At 46.5% G+C, this 21,514-nt stretch overlaps 2 protein-coding genes across 2 annotated transcripts in view; one reads left to right on the top strand and one right to left on the bottom strand.

Annotated features, from left to right (window-relative positions):
• Positions 1 to 21,514, bottom strand: part of Gat (sodium- and chloride-dependent GABA transporter) — a 261,834-nt gene that overhangs the window by 104,313 nt on the left and 136,007 nt on the right. The gene's annotated exons all lie outside the window — the stretch shown is intronic.
• Positions 3,649 to 21,514, top strand: part of LOC144107293 (uncharacterized) — a 139,425-nt gene continuing 121,559 nt past the window's right edge. The window contains exon 1 of the mRNA XM_077640294.1: positions 3,649 to 3,769. Coding sequence (XP_077496420.1) covers positions 3,649 to 3,769 — 121 coding nt within the window. The remainder of the gene's footprint in view (positions 3,770 to 21,514) is intronic.

Raw genomic sequence — 21,514 nt, 5'->3', positions numbered from 1 at the left:
ATAGCATTGGCGAGACCGTGTCTCCTTGCCTGACGCCCTTTCTTATTGTAATTTTCTTGTTTACTTTATGGAGGACTATGGTAGGTGTGCAGTTGCTATATATATCTTCCAGTATTTTTACATAAGGCTCTTCTACACTCTGATTACGCAATGCCTGTATGACTGCTGAGGATTCCACTGAGTCGAATGCTTTCTCATGATCAATGAAGGCTATATACAGAGGTTGGTTATATTCTGCGCATTTTTCTATCACCTGATTGATAGCGTGAATATGATCTATTGTGGAATATCCTTTACAAAAGCCTGCCAGATCATTTGGTTGATTGAAGTCTAAGGTTGCCCTGACTCATTAGCGATTACCTTAGTAAATACCTTGTAAGCAACCGATAGTAAGCTGATCGGTCTGTAATTTTTGATGTCCTTGGCGTCTCCCTTCTTATGAATTAAGAAAATGTTGGCATTCTTCCAAGCTTCTGGTACGGTTGAAGTCATAAGGCATGCAGCGATGGCGTAGAGGTAGAACATGCGCCTCGCGTGCAAGACGACCGGCGCTCGAACCCTGCTGCCGCGCAATTCTTCACCGGGTTTTAAAAACAAAAAATCCGCGTGTCGATGGAATTGCATAAACCAGGCCTGGGGAGCGGCCTGATCTCGGTGACCAGAACCGACAACGCACTCCCTCACCAGAACAGTATTTGGCCTTCCTCGTGCAGTACTTGGCCACAGCCTTCTATGAACAAATCAATTAACCCTTGGCCCTCAGTCCCCAGCGGCTGCGGAGCAACTGACCACGGCGGCGGTCAGACCTGTGACGCAGCGGAGGGTGCTAAGAATCTCTGGCTCCGGACAGGCCGCCATTGGAATCTGAACCTGGCAACGATTAACGCTAGAACTTTATCTAGTGAGGCTAGCCTAGAAGTGTTGTTCGAGGAACTAGAGGGAATTAAATGGGATGTCATAGGGCTTAGTGAGTTAGGAGGGCAGGTGAGGCGTATACAGTACTAAAGGACGGACACATACTGTGCTATCGCGGATTAGCGGATAGACGAGAACTAGGTGTGGGATTCCTCACTAATCAGGATATAGCTGGCAAGGTAGAGGAGTTCTATAGTATTAACGAGAGGGTTGCAGCTATTGTGATTAGGCTCAATAGGAGGTACAAGCTGAAAGTCGTGCAGGCCTATGCGCCTACATCCAGCCATGATGACGAGACCGTTGAAAGTCTCTATGAAGACGTGGAATCGGCAATGAACAAAGTAAAATCACACTACATTGTACTGATGGGCGAATTCAATGCGAAGGTGGGCAAGAAGGAGGCTGGCGACCACGCGGTAGGCGACTATGGCATAGGATCTAGAAACAGCAGGGGAGAATCATTAGTCGAATTCGCAGATAGAAATAATTTACGGACCATGAATACTTTCTTCCGCAAACGAGAGAACAGGAAGCGGACCTGGAAGAGCCCCAATGGTGAGACTAAAAATGAAATCGACTTCATACTGTGCGCTCAACCTGGCATCGTTCAGGATGTGGCCGTCCTCGGAAAGGTGCGCTGTAGCGACCACAGAATGGTAAGGTCTAGAATTAGCTTAGACGAAGAGGGAACGGAAGAAGCTAGTGAAGAGGAAGCCCATTAATGAGTTAGCGGTAAGAGGGAAAGTACAGAAATTCAGGATATCACTGCAAAACAGATATTCGGCATTAACTGAGGAAGACGATCTTGATGTTCATACAATGAACGATAATCTGACAGCCATCATTACGGAGTGTACAGTAGAAGTAGGTGGTAGTACAGTTCGACAGGGTACCGGAAAGAAATCTCAGGTGAGGAAATATCTGATTAAGAAACGCCAAAGCATGAGGGCGTCTAACCCTACCGAGAGAATAGAACTGACAGAGCTATCGAAGTTAATAAAAAAGCGCAGGGTAGCCGACATAAGAAAGTTTAATATGGAGAGAATCGAGCATGCTCTAAATAACGGAGGTAGCCTAAAAGCGGTGAAGAGGAAACTAGGCCTAGTTAAAAGCCAGATGTGTGCGCTAAGAGACAAGGAGGGCAATGTCATTAGCAATATGGATAAGATAGTTAAAGTAGCCCAAGAGTTCTACACAATCTGTACAGTAGCCAATGTAGTCATAGCGTTAATGAGAGAAACAGTAGCGCAGAGTAATGTGTCATCTCGATAGTAACGAAAGAGGAAGTAAAGAAAGCCTTAGGAGCAATGTAAAGGGGAAAACCAGCTGGGGAGGATCAGGTAACAGCAAATATGATGAAGGATGGAGGGTAGATCGTGCTAGAAAAACCAGTCACCCTGTATACGCAATGCCTTATGACTTCAACCGTACCAGAAGCTACGTATTTGATGCACCATGCGCAGTCGAATTAAATGCACCATGCGCAGTCGAATTGGATGCACCATGCGCAGTCCAATTGAATGCAGCATGCGCAGTCCCAGTTTCTGTATTCCGTGCAGCCACGTGACGGGCTGATGAAATTCGGCCAGCGCTCGAGCATATGGCAGACTGTTTCTGCCACATGCAGCACTTCGAGGTCTGCGATAGACTTGGCCGTCCCTGCCTTTGCGCTGCCGAAACGTTCCTTCAACATCACAGCGGTCATTTTCAATACACAACAGCCTTGGAGCAAGATGTCGCCAGCGTGGGCAGCGCTTCATGGTGTGATTCCAATAAGACGTCCAATCAGTACCTGTGTTTCGGCCTCTCACTTCTAAAACTGAGCTTTCAAACCTGCTCTCAGACTAGGTCACGGCATGGATAAAGCGTTTTAAGGTGTAAAAAAAATTCGACTCATGCCTCGAAGCAGAATTTTATAATGAATTCAGTGCGCACGCTTGTTTTCTTGCGGTGTCGATAGATTTTCACTGGTGGGAAAAACATGGCTTCTGTCTGGTAATGAGCTTTAAAGAAGGCCATTCTCTTGAAGGCGGACATTTGGGTATAAGTCTGGTTTGCTCCGCTGCTTAAGAAAGCTTCTCAGCATGCATTAACTGGATGAAACTGGATTTTAGGCGAAACTAATTAGTGTCAGAAACGAAATCGTTTATTCCACGCCGCAAGGGGCGCCATAATTAGGGTCGTCATTAGCACCGACATTTCGCAACTGATGCTTAGAAGCGGGGGACCATGCTCATGACAGGCTGCTTAATGATAAAGACACTGTCAGCGCTATACGTCGATTATAATTTGGTGCATTTATAATCCCTGTATTTAGCGACGAAGGTACACAAAAAACGGTCGAAGCACAGCTTCCTCAAGAACCGAAAGCAATTTCCATGCGAACTACCTGACCATAATGAGATGTTCGACCTTCGATTTCCGTGCATCAGGTGTACACTTGCTGATTGCACGGGACCAGAGGCGGTAAACGCTTGCCAGCCCTCCACTCACTTCCCCTAAAAACAATTAAATTTATATAGTCACAGCGCGCATCGGCCCTTCTTTGACCTGGTCAGTGAGCGCCGCCTCTAAGAAACACTTGTGCGATCCGCCGCCTCGAGTCCTCGTCTCTTCTATGAATTCCAACTTGCTTCTGCTCCGTCCCCCTCTCCGACCTACCACCAGAGATATATCGCCTTATCACAGGCGGTATATATAGGACGTGAACCCGACCGCGGAGACCGCGTTTCAATGGAGCAGAGATGTAAAATACACCCGTTTTCTGTGCGGTTTCAGTGCACTTCAGAGAAAGAAACGCAGGCGGCCGAAAAAAATTCGTTGCCAGGTGCACCACGACTACCAGACTGGACAGGTAAGCAACACGTTTTAAAAATTTCTTTAACAAACCAAACAACTCTCTACTCCGGCGTCTCATTTTCTTTTTCTTGTTTCGCTCCCTCTATCGTCCCGTCACGTTGCCGCCACGGTGGCTTAAGTGGTTACGGTGCTCGGCTGCTAACCCGAAAGACGATGGAGCCGAAATTCTCGATGGAGGCGAAATTTTGGACGCCCGTGTACTGTACGTGTCAGTGCGCATTAAAGAACCCCAGGTGGTCGAAAATATCCGAATCCCTCCAATACGGCGTCCCTCATAGCCGGAGCCTCTTTGGGACGTTAAACACCATAACAGAAAATAGCATTTCTTTTGCGGCATTGTTGAGGTGTCCACCGCGATTATAACGGTTACTGAGACTTTCGTTTCCCTCATAACGAACATTATTTATAAGCGTAACCGCGCCTTTGCTTTCTCTGCGACCTCCTATTAACGCACACCGGGACAGAGCTCGATGGCGCCAGTGCTGCCCCGCCTTTCGTCTCCTACCTTTCTGCAAAAACGGCATCGCCTCCCCTTTCCTCCCACGCCCCGCGATAAATCTCCCACAAAAATTATCTGGGCGAGCACTGCAATTCACGCAGGCCGATTTCATGACCGCACTCACTCGTGGCGTCCTCTTTGCGCAGTGACGCAAACTAACGCACGCGACATGTATCTGTGGCGTCCTCTGCGCGCTTCTCCGTAAATTCGTGCCACAGCGCGAAAAACTGGCAGTTTAACACGCGGGGAGAAAGGCTGCTTAGCATGCTTTCCAATTCCTTGAAATCATTCGGGATATTGTGCAGTTGCTGAAATTCGATGTCAACTCGGATCAAATGTTGGATCAAGTACCGTTAAGCGTGGGCTTCAAACCAGCCACGCGTTCGAAGTTGAGCTACACGCGCAAGTGCCCACGTGTTCTTTCATTTGAACTGTATAGTTCATTGATTGTATGAGGGGTAGCGTGAAACCAAGAAGAAGGGCAAAGACAGGTACACACACCACAGGCGCTCACCGGAGCTGGTACTTAAGGCAAAGGAACGTTTTTTGGGCTTGTCAGTTTCCATCCTTGACTGCATCGCGCAAGGATGAACATTGATGAATACGACGATTTCCAAAGGACAGCGCGACAGGGTTGTTGTTGTTGGCCATTATCACGTTGGGAACAACGACAGCAGCTGGCAGTTCAACACGCGAGGTGAAAGGCTGCTGCGATGGCCGAGTGGTCTAAAGCAGCAGTAAGCGAAGCTAATCTGTTTGCGCTGCCGCGGGCTTGAATCCCGCTCAAGGTCATTGATAAGGCAAATTTTTTCCTTTTTTTCTCGGAGGCTGTACGCCGACAGACGGACGCAGAGTTTTCGTTCGCACTGCCGTCCTCAAGATCACGTATTAAAATTTGACAGCAGGGCAACGTCACATTGACACAATAACAAACAGAGATCTTCGATACTTTACAATGCCAACTGCGCATGCAACGTCCTTAGTGTTGTTCTGGGGGAAAAAAATGGCGCAGTAACATGCGATATGCCACGCGTAACCGACTCGAAAGTCTGTCCGCCGTCACGCGACCAGACCCCGCACGTGCCTCGGGCTACCTTTTGTCACAGTCGGAGTTGGTGGTCGCTCGCGCGTGACCACGTTGACCACGCATAGCTCGTACCGATGAACATCATCCCGTGCACACACGCCGTGCCTCGCGCAGCGAGTAGTTGACCTTCGTTGTTATAGTGGGGGGGGGGGAGCGTAGTCGTGAGACTCCGCCACACGCTTCGAAACACCTCTTAGGAAAGGCGCACTTGGAGGCGCAATGTCCCGCAGCAGTGGCTCAGTGGTGAAGACACTTGGCTGCCGGCGCAGAGGATGGCGGTTCAATCTCGGCCGCGGATACCGCGTTTCGATTGAAAAGAAGCGGAAAACACGCCCGTGTGCTGGGGGATGTCAGGGGACGATAAAGGGACACCAAAGGAGAACAACAAACTAAGCAACACGGATTAGATTATTCCTCGATAATACTACTGCCGTGTTTACTGCGCGCTAAGATGACCGCGTTGCCGAGAAAATAGCGAACGAACATACCGGAACTCTTTCACATTCAAGCCGCCTGCGAAAAATGAATGATCCCCGCTACGACATCTCTATGACACATTTTTCAATGCAGCCCTCCGATCAATGAAAGTCGCCACTTCCAAAGACCGGAAACGTGGTCGGAAACCGGAAACCGAAAGTCAGTGGTCACAGCCGAAAAGTTCTAATGCAGACAAAAGAATGACACAATACTGTATGCCGCCTATTTTCAATTATTTACCATATGAACTTGATAACATGACCAGACTGAAGAAAGCTAAGAGAGACCTAAAAAGCTTCGGCTTTCCATCACCTCCTTCCTGATAACCCTGGATCAGTTATGCTGCGTGTTTACATCTCCATGAACCGAATTCCTTCCACACGATACATTACACTTCCGTGTGTTCATCCGTTCCGTTCCTGGTTGTTTTGTGGAAAGCAGAGTTTCTTGGTTCCTTGAATATATATGCTTCTTTTATTCTCCACACATACTGGACATACCTGTGTTAATTATTACCACTTTTAAGTCAATATTTACCATGTTTGTATTTTATTTTTCTTCTCTTCAACGTTATTGCGCATGTCCTGTTGCTTTGTTGCGCTAAATATGATGTCGCTACGCTGTTCTTCTAGCCCGCCCATAAGCACTGTATGCTCAGACGGGCAATGTATGTTTGGTTTATGGTTTATGGGGGTTTAACGTCCCAAAGCGACTCAGGCTATGAGAGACGCCGTAGTGAAGGGCTCCGGAAATTTCGACCACCTGGGGTTCTTTAACGTGCACTGACATCGCACAGTACACGGGCCTCTAGAATTTCGCCTCCATCGAAATTCGACCGCCGCGGCCGGGATCGAACCCGCGTCTTTCAATGTATGTAATAAGGCAATGTATGTAATAAGGAAAAAAGTTGCTCAATGAAGTATTACTATTATTATTACCATTATTATTATTACCCAGCCATCAGCCCCCTTCCTCTCCCTGCATTTCGTTGCTGCGCACGTGTACGGTAAAAATATAAATCGTAGGTGCCAAAGAAACTAAGTGAAGTTATTGGGGGGGGGGGGGGGGGAGCAGCCGCAGACTACACAACTAACTGCTTGTCGCACTCAAGCACGAATACATGGTCGACGACCAGGTGCGCTTCTGGCCTTGGGTGCATTGTTGCTGGTGAGAAGTGCACACGTGAGCTTTGAGGGATCCTCGAAAGCACGCAATCAGCATTTAATTCAACAGCAGATGCGACTGAATATAGTACGCGCATTGCTCAACAAACGGCGCGCTGTGCTGTCGATTATCGCGTTTTTGTTGACTAACTGCGAAGCTTGTGACTGACTCTGATCTGATATAGTTTCGATTTCGACGTTCGTGAATTGTTTCTTGTGAATTGAGAGGGGATAAGAACCACGATACGTTCCGGAATGCACGCATAATCTTCCCGAATCTCGCTGAACGTTTTCCTCGCGGAAGCACGCAAACCTTTATTCCCAGTTTATTAATTCATTTATATGAATAGTTTAAAGGCAAAACTGGGAATTACATAGGAGTGGAGGACATAAATACAGCTCAATACATAATATTCATACGCTAGTTAGCAAATGCAATAAAAAACTATAGATACAAATGGTAAGTACACAGCACTACATTCACTAAGGTATACATAGGTTGAGTACACAGCACATAAATATTAAAAAGACAATAGTGAAAACAATATTGCAATTAGTTCAGGCAACCAAGGTCCACTGAAAGTTTTGTTTGAAAATAGTCAGTTTCAGTAATTATGTCAGTCGGCAGCGAGTTTCAGTCTTCCATAGATAGTCGCAAAGGTCAGGTTTGATATTTTAGCGTTCGTGCAAAGATGGGTTGTCTAATCCGTCCCGGATGAGATATGATGGGCAGGAACGATGCGATCAGCTGCAAATGGGGAGCCATTGTAGTATAAAGAATGAGAGAACGATAAACGGGAGAATTGTGTCGAGTGATAAGGTCGGGAATATTGTGAGTTTGCTTTAGAAATGTGACACTTTGATACAATAAGTATGCCGAAAGGATGAACCTGACAGCTTTATTTTAGATGGACTCAAGACGGTTATTTAATGAAACGCTGCTTGGATTCTATATTATAGAAGCATACTCTAAAGCTGACCTTGTGAAAGTAGTATACGCGTGAGGCTTTGTCTTGGATTTGGCAAGATATAAACGACATTTAATGAGTCCCAGTTTCTGAAATGCTTTGTTTGTGGTTTGATTAATGTGGGCTTTAATCAGCGCTTAAATAGACACTGAAATACTTGAAACAATCCGTACCGTCAACTATTTTGTCGTTTTGTGGGCACATATTTGAATGCGTATTAGTGCACGTGGAAAAGGTAATAAGCTTTGTTTTTTTTTCATATTAATCTCCATGTGCCACCGCTGACACCACTCATTTATATGAATTAAGACGGACTGTAGAATAACTGCATCAAGGGGGAAAACTATCTTTCTATATATTACGCTCGTCAGCGACGAGTCGTCGTTAGATATGTTAGTTGCTATGCCACTGATATCAATTAAAAATAGTAAAGACCGTAAGACAGATCCCTATTGAACTCCCGATATGACGCCTGAACTGTTAGATGAATACTCTTTAGTTTTGACACGTTGGGAGCGATTACTTAAGAATTCTTCGATCCAACGGGTGATGTCCCGGCGTAGTTTGAGGTTGTAAACTTTCCTCATTAGTCTTTTATAGGGAACCCCATCATAAGCTTTTGACAACTCTATAAATATGGGGTCAGTATATATTAGTTCCTGTACCGATTCATGAAAATCTCTTATGAGCTTTGACAAGACTTCTTTTGCCTAAAGCCATGCGGATTGTCTATAAGCAGGCTATTGTTATTTAGATGAGTCATTATGTGCGAACAAAGGATATGTTCAAGCAGCTTGCAAAAGAAGTTGCTCATCGCATCTGTATGCCGCAACTTTTACACTGGCTGCACTCTAATAGAAAGTACTAAAGTCTAGCCCTGCGTGCCAGCTCCTCAAGTACTGCAAGCAATGATGACAAGGGCTGGGAAACTTTTTCTTTAATGGGCCAAATGAATGTGATGGTGCATGCATGTTGTACTCCCAGATATTGCATAACGCAAAGCATACCCGCCTTTCTATTGCACAGGAAACATGAAAGACAACAAGTTCACGACGTGCATGCATACGCGTGTCAGCGTGAGCGCATACTAATAAAAACAAAAAAAGAAACAAATTCTGCAATTTCAGAATGCCCGCAGCTTGCGCGAAGAACCGGATTCAAAGGTTTAAATGAGAATGAAACCGTTTCACCGGCCGCCTAGCAAGCCCAACAAAGCGTGAATGCCGCTGAGCGCTGCATTACCCCTACAATGGCCACACGGAGCCATGAATGCGTAGAATGCGAGGCGAGAAATTCAGCGCCCGTTTTTGCGTCTAACCTTCCCCCCCCTCGTTTGCTTCGCGTTGTTTTAATTATGAGACTTCTCGTATTCTTGGCTACGTCCGGCGCTCTGCTCTCTTTGTGTTTCGACAGCGATTGCCCACTGACGGCGAAATAACGTTCCTCGAAAAAACCTCATAATTACGTCACCAACCACTGCTGCACGAATCCGCAAGTGGTGAGGCCCGCGTACTTCGCTTTTACGCAACTTTCTGGCTTATGAAAGCTTTGTTTATAATAAAAATAGCATATTTTATATCCCGTGACGCTAACTTTTCAGTATAGTTGACTTAGGATTCCCCTTTATTGCCCCAAAAACACAGTTCCCCAGCAACGTTCCCTCAAACGGACCTAGTCCTGCCCGGAACAAAATGTGTCCCCCCAGAACGCCGAAAGCCCGTGTCATGCGCTCCTAATGTTCATGCAGGATACAGCGGGGCCACCAATTGGCGGCCGGCTTTGCGAAGTTCGCTGTGCTGCTACCTCCGGACAATCGTGTCATGAACTGCAGGCCACCTCCCCCATACGTGATGCAGCCCCATTCTCTCCACCGCAACTTCTCCAGACGAGAAATGAAAAAGTGTAATACCCGTGGTGTAAATCAATCCACCCAGTGGCCGCAATGTACCCAGAGCCCTTCGCTACAGCTCCTCTTTCTTTCTTCCTCTTTCACTCCTTCTTTCGTCTCTTGTGCCATGCCGGAGTACGGGTACCCGTCGCGAAGTCAGAGTTACCGCGCTCTTGTGTCCCCTCAGAACCAATTTTCAGCTTCCAGCCTCCAACAGGAACCTTACGCTGTCGACAAAAAGTGACACTAAAACGAAGAAAAGCTTGCTAAATGGCCGAGGAGAAGGTCTGAATAGCAGCATTGAATGGTGGGATGTGGGGCTGATAATCCTGAAGTTGCACAAGAGCTACGAGAGACGCCGTAGAAGACCGCTCCGGTTAGTTTTGGTTGCCTGGGGTACTTAAACTTGAAATCGCAGCGCGGAGCATACGGGCATTTGCATTTTGCCTCCGCTGAAATGCGGCAGGCAGGTTAGGGCCAGAGTCTGATATGCTGCGATGCTTGCCCAATACAACGGGTGTGAGCCGCGCATGGCGGCCAAAATGTTGGAATGAGTGCTCCAAGTGAAGCGGCCACCTCTTCCAGGATTAACGGGCGGGCTTGAAGAATACTTGCTTCTCCTGATGTAGTCGGCCTCTTTATGTAGTATCCCTCAAGAGAAAAGTGTACAACAGCTGTATCTTACCGGAACTTACCTATAGGGTAGAAACGCGGAGGCTAACGAAAAAGGTTCAGGTCAAGTTAAGTACAATGAAGAGAACTTTGGAAATAAATAATGACAGCTGTAACGTCAAGATACAGGAAGAGGGCAGAGTGGGTGAAAGAACAGTGCGGCTAACGTCATTCGACTCAAAATCAACAGGAAGAAATGTCAAGAGCACAGACCTTTGAGCGAGTTGGTGCATTGCAATCATGTACAAGCGCAAAAAACAGAGACAAAGAAGGACTGGACAACACGAGCACTTACTTCCAACTAAAGATTATTGACAAACAAGCACAGTAAATACACCTTGCTGCATGAAGTCAAACTGACAGCACTGCCGACATCAGGTGGCCTCACACAAAAACATTGTTTCCTTTTTAGTCAGTGAGACAGATGGTGCGATTACGCAGGATGGACCCGCTTTTCTAATCAAACCTGCCTCTATTATCTCTCTCAGATCCCGACATCTATGCTTTGCCACTATCTTGCATGCGCTGAAGAAAGGTTTACATTAATTTTTTTTTTTTTCAGCGCAGTCATGACAATGTTCAGAAAGATTACCACCTCTATAATGGCCTAACTTCCTCCTGTGCTCCAGCAGTCTTTCATTCCATTCAGCCATCGGCCAGTTTGACCGATGTACCTAGAGCCACACGATAGAGGGATTTCATATACTACTTCAGAAGCACATTCTACAAAAGGATCTCGGTGCTTGATACCGCATGGCTCTTTTGGCTTTTGGAAAGGAATGGTCATTTTTACTGTTTTTTCTAGCTTCTCGGGCGCTGAGAGCACTACTCTAACGTCACTGCATTTTGCAATCTTTTCGCGATGCGAGGTGTCGTGCAAGTACGGAATGACTACTATCCTATTTCCATTTGGTTGGCTCTGGTTCTTGTCCTTTTTCTTTGAAGTTTTCAAACTTGCCGTTTCTAAACTTGTTTAGAGAGCGATCGCTAAGCAATGCCTAAATAGTGCACTAAAAAAAGTCGTGTTTCCATTCATTGAGCCACAGTTTCCAGAAGCAGGTGACGCGTCTCCAGTCAGCTGGATACTTGATCAGCTTTGTTGTATATGTATCTGAAGGTGTGTTGAAAACGTCAAAGAAAAAGGACAAGAACCAGAGCGAACCAAATGGAAATAGGATACTAGTCATTCCGTACTTGCACAACACCTCGCATCGCCTAAGGAAGATTGCAAAATGCAGTGACGTGAGAGTAGTGCTCTCGGCGCCCGAGAAGCTAGAAAAACAGCTAAAAATGATCAATCCTTTCCAAAAGCTAAAAGAGCCATGCGGTATCAAGCACCGAGATCATTTTGTAGAATGTGCTTCTGAAGTAGTATATGAAATTCCTCTATCGTGTGGCTCTAGGTACATCGGTCAAACTGGCCGATGGCTGAATGGAATGAAAGACTGCTGGAGCACAGGAGGACGTTAGGCCATTATAGAGGTGGTAATCTTTCTGAACATTGTCATGACTGCACTGAAAAAAAAAATTAATGTAAACCTTTCTTCAGCGCATGCAAGATAGTGGCAAAGCATAGATGTCGGGATCTGAGAGAGATAATAGAGGCAGGTTTGATTAGAAAAGCGGGTCCATCCTGCGTAATCGCACCATCTGTCTCACTGACTAAAAAGGAAACGAAACAATGTTTTTGTGTGCGGCCACTTGATGTCGGCAGTGCTGTCAGTTTGACGTCATGCAGCAAGGTGTACTTAATGTGCTTGTTTGACAATAAATCTTTAGTTGGAAGTAAGCGCTCGTGTTGTCCAGTCCGTCTTTGTCCCTGTTTTTTGCGCTTGTACATGCTTGGAATAAATGTGCTTGGGCAGGGCATGTAATGCGAAGGCAAGACAACCGCTGGTCCTTAAGGGTAACGGAGTTGATTCCACGAGAAGGCAAGCGTAGCAGGAGGTGGCAGAAAGATAGGTGGGCAGATGAGATTAGGAAGTTTGCACGGATAGTGTGGCCGCAGCTGGCAAAGGACAGAGTTAATTGGAGAGACATGGGAGAGGTCTTTGCCCTGCAGTGGGCGTAGTCAGGCTGATGGTGATCACATCGAGCGTCCTTCATAACCAGTCCAGCACGCATTCCCCCTCCGCATTGGTCGTTCGCTTCAAGTTGCCCGTCTACCTGCTCATACTACAACGTTTGTTGCATCATTATTTCTAGTAAGAAGTTTTTCGGCGACATACAAAGTCACGAGGTACAAACAGCAAGGCTGTCCTCGATCGTCGAGTCAGCTTTTTTCTCCTTGCGCTTCCAGAGTCATATATGACTCTATGCGATGTTACGCGGCAAATAAATTTCAGTTCACTGGAGCTGAATGCCTGCGATGGCATCGATACGTCCCGGCCATTAACGAAGCATCGACTTATATACTACGCAGGTGAGTTTCGACTTCGATTTAATTTTCTTTGTGCCGTAAAACCTTTCATCCAGTATTTTTTTAAACGGTCAATGTTTTGTTGTAACCAATATTTAAGGAACCTTCAAGTGATCAGATGTGACCGTCACCTTAAAATGCTGTAAAAACACTCGAAGGTGCCCATAAACATGAGATAAAGTTATTTTATATTCTCCTCAGTATCGGTACCAATATCGCACTGCCGCTGCCGCTGGAGCGACGGCCGAAATGAATAGCTATAAAAAAAAGTGCAGTCCATCGTATCGGCAATAGTAGGGGCCCACTTGCATTGTTTTACAGGAGTGGCGTAGCCATTCCAGAACAGGCCGTAAATGCTGCTAAAGGCGCACTCTCTAAATCCGCAGCTGCAGCCTCAACGCATCGAGCTGAAACAACGACCCGACTTAGGTGTCGAAATAGTCCTCTCTCTCCCTGTCTTTGTCGCGGCAAAAGTGGTTTAGGAGGCGTTGGCCCGCTCTTTTTCTTCATAACCTTATTCAGATACATGCGGCTGCAGAGTGCTCTCACTGCCTATCAGTCGCGCGCCTTTCTGCCTCTGCGCCAACTCCATCTAGCATTCGGGATTATGACTTTTCAGCGCCATCAACCGTATGGAGCACTGAGGCAGCAAAGCGCATCGACCCGCAGAATGGTCGTGGAAAGCGTACAACATGGAACGGTACGAGGTGTGGTGACCCGTGGCAATAATCTTTTGTACTTTTCCCCCTTTTTATCAACGCGGTAGGTACGACGACCTGCTCTTTCGCACAGCCGCTAGCAGCGCCACTTCAGGTCAACTGTCACCATTCCGGTCACTATTCGGCGAGTGCGGTTCTCGAGTACAAATTAAACGCCGCATTGTGTGCTTCACGTAAGGTAAAACCGACTGGAAGGCGGAGTGGTAGCAACATCGTTCATTGAAAGAATTCATTCCTCGCACCACAATAGACGGGAACAACCTGTGATCACACATAGCTACTGAGGTTAACTTTCAATCCTCTCAGAATTTGTTAAAGCAAACCATGGACTAACAGAATTTGTATTTAGTTGCATTATGTGCATTGTAGTATTACTGAATATTTTATTTTGCGTTGTTCGTTATTTTATTTGTGTACAATACTAACTTGCTTTCATACTTGATTAACACTCATCATTTGTTTTATTTCGAGTGTCTGTGCCGTATTTTTATTTATATGCTTGTACCGTCCCCGCCCCCTCCCCCCATGCAATAGCCTCGCACGAGGGCCCTCGCGGGTATTGTAAACAAATTACTATGATCGTCTGCTGAACGTTGCCTTCGTTCATGATGTGTTTTGTTGCGTTGTTAAGATAATTTGGTAATGGTTCTTGGCTTCTTTTTGAATAGTTGTCGCATATAGTACATCATTTTATTCTGATGAATGCTCTTAAAGGGAAACAATTGCTGCAAGAGTGGTTTAAGGCGTCTGTCTATCGTGCTGCTAGTCAGAGACAACTAAAAAACGAAGCGGTAAATTCCTCTTAAAGAAGAGCCTCCAGCCGACCGAGTTAACCGATTGTCCTGAGGTCGTGGTTAATCCCCTCGTACCTGCTAGCTTGACATCCCAGTGGCCTGGCAAGTGCAAGGCGACCAATACGGCCCACCCTTCGACATCCCTTACTCGAAACTATCTGAAACGCTTGACATCATCCAAGCGATCCGTAAAATGTCCCGCGTCACGCAAGTCCAGCAATTTCGGACAAAATTTTCGAAAACTGCAAAATTGTAAGAAACTATTATGGTAAAATTGAAGGTAATGGTACATTCTTCTGACATGTAGCAAAACCTTTCTTTCAAAGTGTTAAGACTCCCAAAGAAAACCAGTGGGGAACGCTTTTGACGACTGCAAAGACGTTAATATAAAAAAAATGCAAGACTGCCGTCGGGTGATGTGCGCATATATTGGTTGTTGTAGTGAAATCTTAAATTATATGAAAAAAATTCTGTTCATAAACGATTTCCCCCTCAAAATGATTTTATCCAGAATTGCTCGGTATGTACACGGGATTACGCAACGTCAACATTTTTACAGGCTCTATGCACTGAGTTAAGAAGATTCAGAAGCAACGGTTTGAACCTGACCTCCACTGCAGACTGAATGAACACCTAAAAAGCCGCCACGGTGGCTCAGTGGCCATGGCGCTCGGCTGCGACCCGAAAGACGCGGTTTCGGACCCGAAAGACGCGGTTTCGATCCCGGCTGCAGCGGTCGCACTTCGATGGAGGCGAAATTCTACAGGCCCGTGTGCTGTGCGATGTCTGCGCACGTTAAAGAAGCTCAGGTAGTCGAAATTATCCGGAGCCCTTCACTACGGCGCCCCTCATAGCCTGAGTCGCTTTGGGATGTTAAACCCCAATAAACCAAACCAATTCCTAGAGAGAATACTTGAGCAGACGATGACCCTCCGCAGTGTACCTGGTAACATGGACATCGAAGAAAATAAGCTGGCAAATCAAAGAGCTGGAAAGCAATCACCACGGCAGAAGAAGAAACGCCCGGGCTTCTTGATCCTCTGGAGGAAAAAGAGAGAATTGCAATGGCCATATCGATCACAATTACAAGAACATCAAGGAATGTCGCACACAATTTCAGCTTCTACATTCACAAATGTTCTCGGCACAAGCTCAGATCCTGAGAAGAATTCAGACAACTACACTTACCACGCGCATGTTCGGCTTTAGTCAAAGTCCCTAACTGCTCTAACTACCCTGTGCCTCGTTGCAGATGCAAAACATCTATTCTTAAACCACAATAGAGCCGCAATATTTCTGTATTGAACATCAGGCCTTCCCCAACTCTTTAAGTGATAAACGTTTTGTGCCACCTACGGCTGTTTTATTCCCGACAACTTCCTTATTTGAAACGCCAAAGTGGCTTTCTACCGCCCCCTGCTACGCGCACCTTTTCTTGGAATCCACTCCATTACCCATAAGGACCATCGGCTGTTTTTCTTTTACGCTACGTGCCCTCCCTACGCGTTTACGTCTTGTTCCCTCAACGTTACCCTATCATCTTCCTATCAAAATCTGGCTGCCTCTTCTCCAATTTATTCTCAAGTCTTTTCGTTGCTTTCCAAGTTTCTTTCCTGCAGGTGGGCAGCGACAGGATACAATAACTCAACACAGTTTTCTCCTCAGCGATACTGTGGAGGGAATCTCCAAGTTCGTTTTGAAGCACGTTTATTTATAAGAAAAAACTACGTCCTCTATTTCGTAACAGACACACGAACCTCAGAAAAGAAGCCTAAAGGACGAGTTCATAGCCGTTTTATGTACAACTGTATCTCATACACTTAAACGAATGCAAATGAAATTAAGTATGACACGCAGGTCCCTCGGAGGACTTTGGAAGGATAGGAATGTGCCTCCACATTGATATCAGAAGAGCAGCAGTGAATCGCAAAACGACACACTAAAGGTCTGAAACAAAAAGTGACAGGACGGTTATTACCTCTGCGTAATGCGAAATACAGCGATAGCCGTTAAGGTCACATTTTGAGGTGGGGGATGTGATAGGTACTTCACATCTGCGCATTTCTAGAGCGCTCTACTTAGTTTTCGACACAAACTCGTTTTTCGACTATCTCTCCTCTCCAGTCCACCGCTCCGGTCGCACGGTGCCACCGATGACCCTCTCCTCGGGCGATGGACCATGTAGCAGATGGTCCATGTAGAATGTAGCAGATGGACCGTGCTACATTCCTCGCCTTTAGCCGTATATGTTCCTCCTCCTTCCACGGTAACCGCCCTTCGGATGGTTCCCGTGGTAACCACCCTCCAGTTAAGCATTCCTATGCTCTCGCCACACTATCCTCGTTCCAGGGCTACTTCGCTCCGGGTGGTTCCCGTGGCAAGCACTCACAGGTCGCGCCGACTGCTACGACTTCAACAACTAACACTACTACGAAGCGAAATCCAGGAGCGGCAGTTCAACAGCTGTCGCTGTTAAAAGGAAATTCAATAGCACAATAAACATGGTGACAGCTTGGCTATGCGCAGCTTTGGCGCGAATTCGCAAAAATGGCCCTGTTTGTAGCAGCATGTGGAAGGTTTAGTGAAACGGCGGAGCCTGGCGCAACTGGCGGAGTTTTCCCGCCATTGAACAACTGGTAAGTTACTGTTCATGACCAGAGAGTACCTTCCAGGTGCACTCCACCAGCATTCTTGTTCACTTCTAATTTATTCCACTGCCGTGGCCCGCATTTGCGGTCACCGCCTGCTCTCAGCAGACTATTCCCTTATCACTGCAAATGCATCGCGACGTGTCGTAAACTGCTTGGTTTTGATTTTATGTGGTTTAAAATCCCAAAGCGACTCAGCCTACGACGGACGCCGCAGTGGAGGTCTCCGGATAATTTCGACACCCTCGGTTTCTTTAGCGTTCACTGACATCGCACAGCACACGGGCCTCTAGCATTTCGCTTCCATCGAAATGCGACCGCCGTTGCATTGATCGAACCCGCGTCTTAAAGGTCGGCAGCCCAGCACCATAAATACCACTGCGGCGGCTATGTACGACGTAAATTGTTGTTCCCTTCCCAAAATGCTATACACTATTTAAGTTCATATTAAACTTTGGCCCCACCATCCTGCTTTGCATGTCTAGGTTCTGATTCGTGGACTGTAAATTCTCCCTTTTCCTACTTTGGAGTTCAATTTAATGATCGAAATGGACGTTAGTAAGGTGCGCTCCTTGAAACGTTATGGCCAGCTTTTCACAATTCAACCATCGGAGTACCTCATGTAAACAAGCTATGAATAGTAGCGGAATGGGACATAACGTTGCCTGACACTGCTGCCAGGCGAAAACACAACTGCGCACTGCCATAAATGCACTATGTACCGACCAGCCGAAACACCAGGAAAGATGAAACACGAAACATGAAAGAAAAACAAAACGAAATCGAAAGGAGCTCACAGAAAACATTTGCACAAACTCATTATTTTCTGTAGGTAAACGCTAAAGCCTATGCCATTTCAAGACAAAAGCAAGTATTTCTATAAAAAAAGGAGATCATTCAAAAGCACTGCCGACAAATAAAAAGACATTAATCTTCCTTGAAATAGTTTGGCGAAAAGCGCATGTTCTATAGAACTTAGTTTCGCATAAAAGATCGTAGGCTGTGAAACGAGGCTGGACACTGCTAACAGGATAAGCCTTTGTTCCTCAATAGCGTTATGGCAGGGTAAAAGGAAAAAAATTAAAAGGCATGTCTTCGAAGAGCAAGTCGGCAATATACATAGGGTCTGTATAGTATATTCTAGCTAACACACACACACACACACACACACACACACACACACACACACACACACACACACACACACACACACACACACACACACACACACACACACACACACACACACACACACACACACACACACACACACACACACACACACACACACGCGCGCGCGCACGCGCACGAACACACACACGCACACACACACACACACGCGCACGCACACACACACACACACACACACACACGCGCGCGCACGCACACACACACACACACACACACACACACACACACACACACACACACACACACACACACACACACACACACACACACACATATATATATATATATATATATATATATATATATATATATATATATATATATATATATATATATATATATATATATATATATATATATATATATATATAAACTGCAAAGCGGAAATATAAGTAGCAAAGCAAAAACAGCCTGCGCGGTGGCGCCGTGGTTATAGTGGCCTCCTTCTGAATCAAAAGACGCGGCTTCGATCCCGGCCACGGCGAAACACAAAAACGCCCGCGTACCGGGCAATGTTCGCGTTCGCTAAAGAGCTGCAAATGGCCGAAATTAGTCAGCAGAGCTGCACTACGGCGTCCTTCACAACCAACGCGCAGCTCGGGGTCTCTCGGGAACAAGAAGTGAAAAGTGGGCTCGACACTGCTGGCGGACCTGACATTTTGTGTGAAAATTTTCTTGGTATGGCCTTTAAGCAGACCTGCCGCACTGTCTCAGCCGAAATAAAGGTGTAGAAAGCGATAAAGAACCTAAAAAGTGGTAGCCGTCACTGCTACATCTTTGCAGAACACGGTGACCGACCCCGGACCACGGCCAATGTGGGAACTACAGCGGTTTCGTGTGGGAAGCCCCATTTGGTAACCCGCGGCGGTAGCTCAGTGCTTAAGGCGCTCGTCTACTGAGCCGGATTACCCGGTTCGAACCCGACCGCGGCAGCCGCGTTTATAGAGTGGCGAAACGCATAAGGCGCCCGTGTGCTGTGCGATGTCAGTGCACGTTAAAGATTGAAAAAAAAAGTGGTTTTTGGGGAAGGAAATGGCACAGTATGTCTCACTATCGGCGGACACCTGAACCGCGCCGTAAGGGAAGAGATAAAGGAGGGAGCAAAAGAAGAAAGAGGTGCCGCAGTGGAGGGCTCCGTTGTTACTCTAGTGTGGTACGCTAGATCCTTACGTGTCGCCTCCCGTTCCGCTATATGCTTCGCTAAAGATATGGGCCCACTAGCCTCACAGCAGCTTTCAATCCACAATGAAGAATGTAATCGCACATACTATTAATGTTACACCACTTAACACTACATAAAATATGCAACTGAATCTGAACGCGCGTGTGATAGCCAGCTAATTACTGGTACATTTTTATTCACTTCCTCTAACGTTTCGATCATTGAAGAAGAACTACGGACTTTGCTCATCTCCTATCAAGGGCACTGCGGTATTCGGCTGGGTTCCGGCGACAGTAAGGCTGCACGCCAAACACTGCAGCTGAGGTGTCGCGAAATAGTCAGGGCGATTCAGCTGTAAAGTACAGTATAATGCAACATTTTAGCACTGTTCGACGCGTGTGCGCCTTTCTGCAAGTACATATAGCTCGATACACTGAATAAATGTCATCGAAAGCGACCAAGGTTAAGGGAGTGCGCAACGCCACCAACAGCGTCCGCATGAATAACTCATCATGAAGACATTCGCATTAATGACGATAACAAAACGCTTTTAATACAAAACACTACGACAACGTTTATACGCAAACACCAGCATATAACACTCCTCGTAAGACTACCACACCGCTGCCAAGAGTACTCCAAGCGCCGAAATACGTAGCTGCGGGCATGTTATGTTATTCCAGTCATTCGTCCTCCAGAAACTTTTAGATCAGGGGGACCCTATCCGCTAGGGGTATAGGGAAATAGCGGGGCGTCAGCGGTCATGCGCAGAACAAATGCGCACTCCCCTAGCACCCTAGCCGATAAGGTGGCCCTATTTATTCTAAAACTCCCTAATTTCCGCTAACAGACTGCATACCGTACTGCACTACGTATTGCACCTAGATAGACGATCTGTTCAGGTGAACAGTTAAAACACGCTGACCATGAGTACAAGAGCTGCGGAGCAATGGCTCCCATTGCATCCTCTGTGCCGCAGATGGTTGCTCATAAGGCACAATATGACGGAGGTGCCACCGACGCCATCCATTGAGTCCAGCGCCACAGCTGGCTCCAAAAGGTCCATGGACGTCCGTACTTACTCGAGCGTTGTTGTGACAGCCGCCGCTAGGTGCCTCTGTATGGCCTAATTTTAGTCGCAAGTTTGCTTCTCTGCAATAATGCATAATAAATTAGAATTCGTGGATCACCACGAGGTGTATGCCAATGAGTGAAAAATAGTTTTTAACTGAATTTTTTTATCATGCTGTCTTGGTTTCGGCTCCATCAACCGAAGAATGGCTGTGCCGTGTGAAAAGCGTTAGATATCTTGAAGCACCAAAAAAAAACTGCGATATAATCGCTGATATGTAGTTTTCATTCATTACAACGATTAGGCCAGCCTGCTTCAAGAGCAAGAATGGCAACAAATGACGTATCAGCCGTTATATTGCAGTTCTATCGGGATAGCATTAAAGGTCCCGCTAGAAAGAAAATCCGTAGTCGGCGTTGTGCGCGAAAAATAGGGTAGCCCAGGTGGTCACCCGCCGAAGAAGCGACCTAGATGGATCACCTTGGGCCCGTGACCTTGTGGCATCATCATAACCTGTCTGCAGGACTGTAAGCAAGCTGACCACGGTGGCAGGCAGCAATTATATTATTGACTGGTCGCGAGACGTTGCTCGGGAAGAACCCATGGTTCGCACAAGCCCGATCGATGGCAGCACTTGTCATTGCAAGGCAGTGCCGCATCGCTTATCCGGCACACCACTGTGCAGGAGTGATGTGAGGACTCCCGGGAATTTATGAGTGAAAAGTACAGAATGACCAATTTTGCATATATAGGATTTAACCCATTACGCTATCGCGTCATGGCCTTAAAGGGACACTGAGGAAAAATTGAAGGTGGCTTGTATCGCTAGAATACCAGCTCCTGATCACAAAATCGACACTCTTACTGAAAACAATGCTCTTGTAAGGTAGAAAATAGCGAGAACTAAAATACAGATGTCCCCACTACGGGCCAATCTCGCAAGCACAAGCGTGATAACAAAATAGCGAAAAACAGCACGAA

Source organism: Amblyomma americanum, chromosome 10 (assembly GCF_052857255.1).
Source record: "Amblyomma americanum isolate KBUSLIRL-KWMA chromosome 10, ASM5285725v1, whole genome shotgun sequence".
NCBI lineage: Eukaryota > Metazoa > Arthropoda > Arachnida > Ixodida > Ixodidae > Amblyomma > Amblyomma americanum.
Note: the sequence above shows the minus strand (reverse complement) of the source record. Positions and strands in the feature narration are given on the sequence as shown.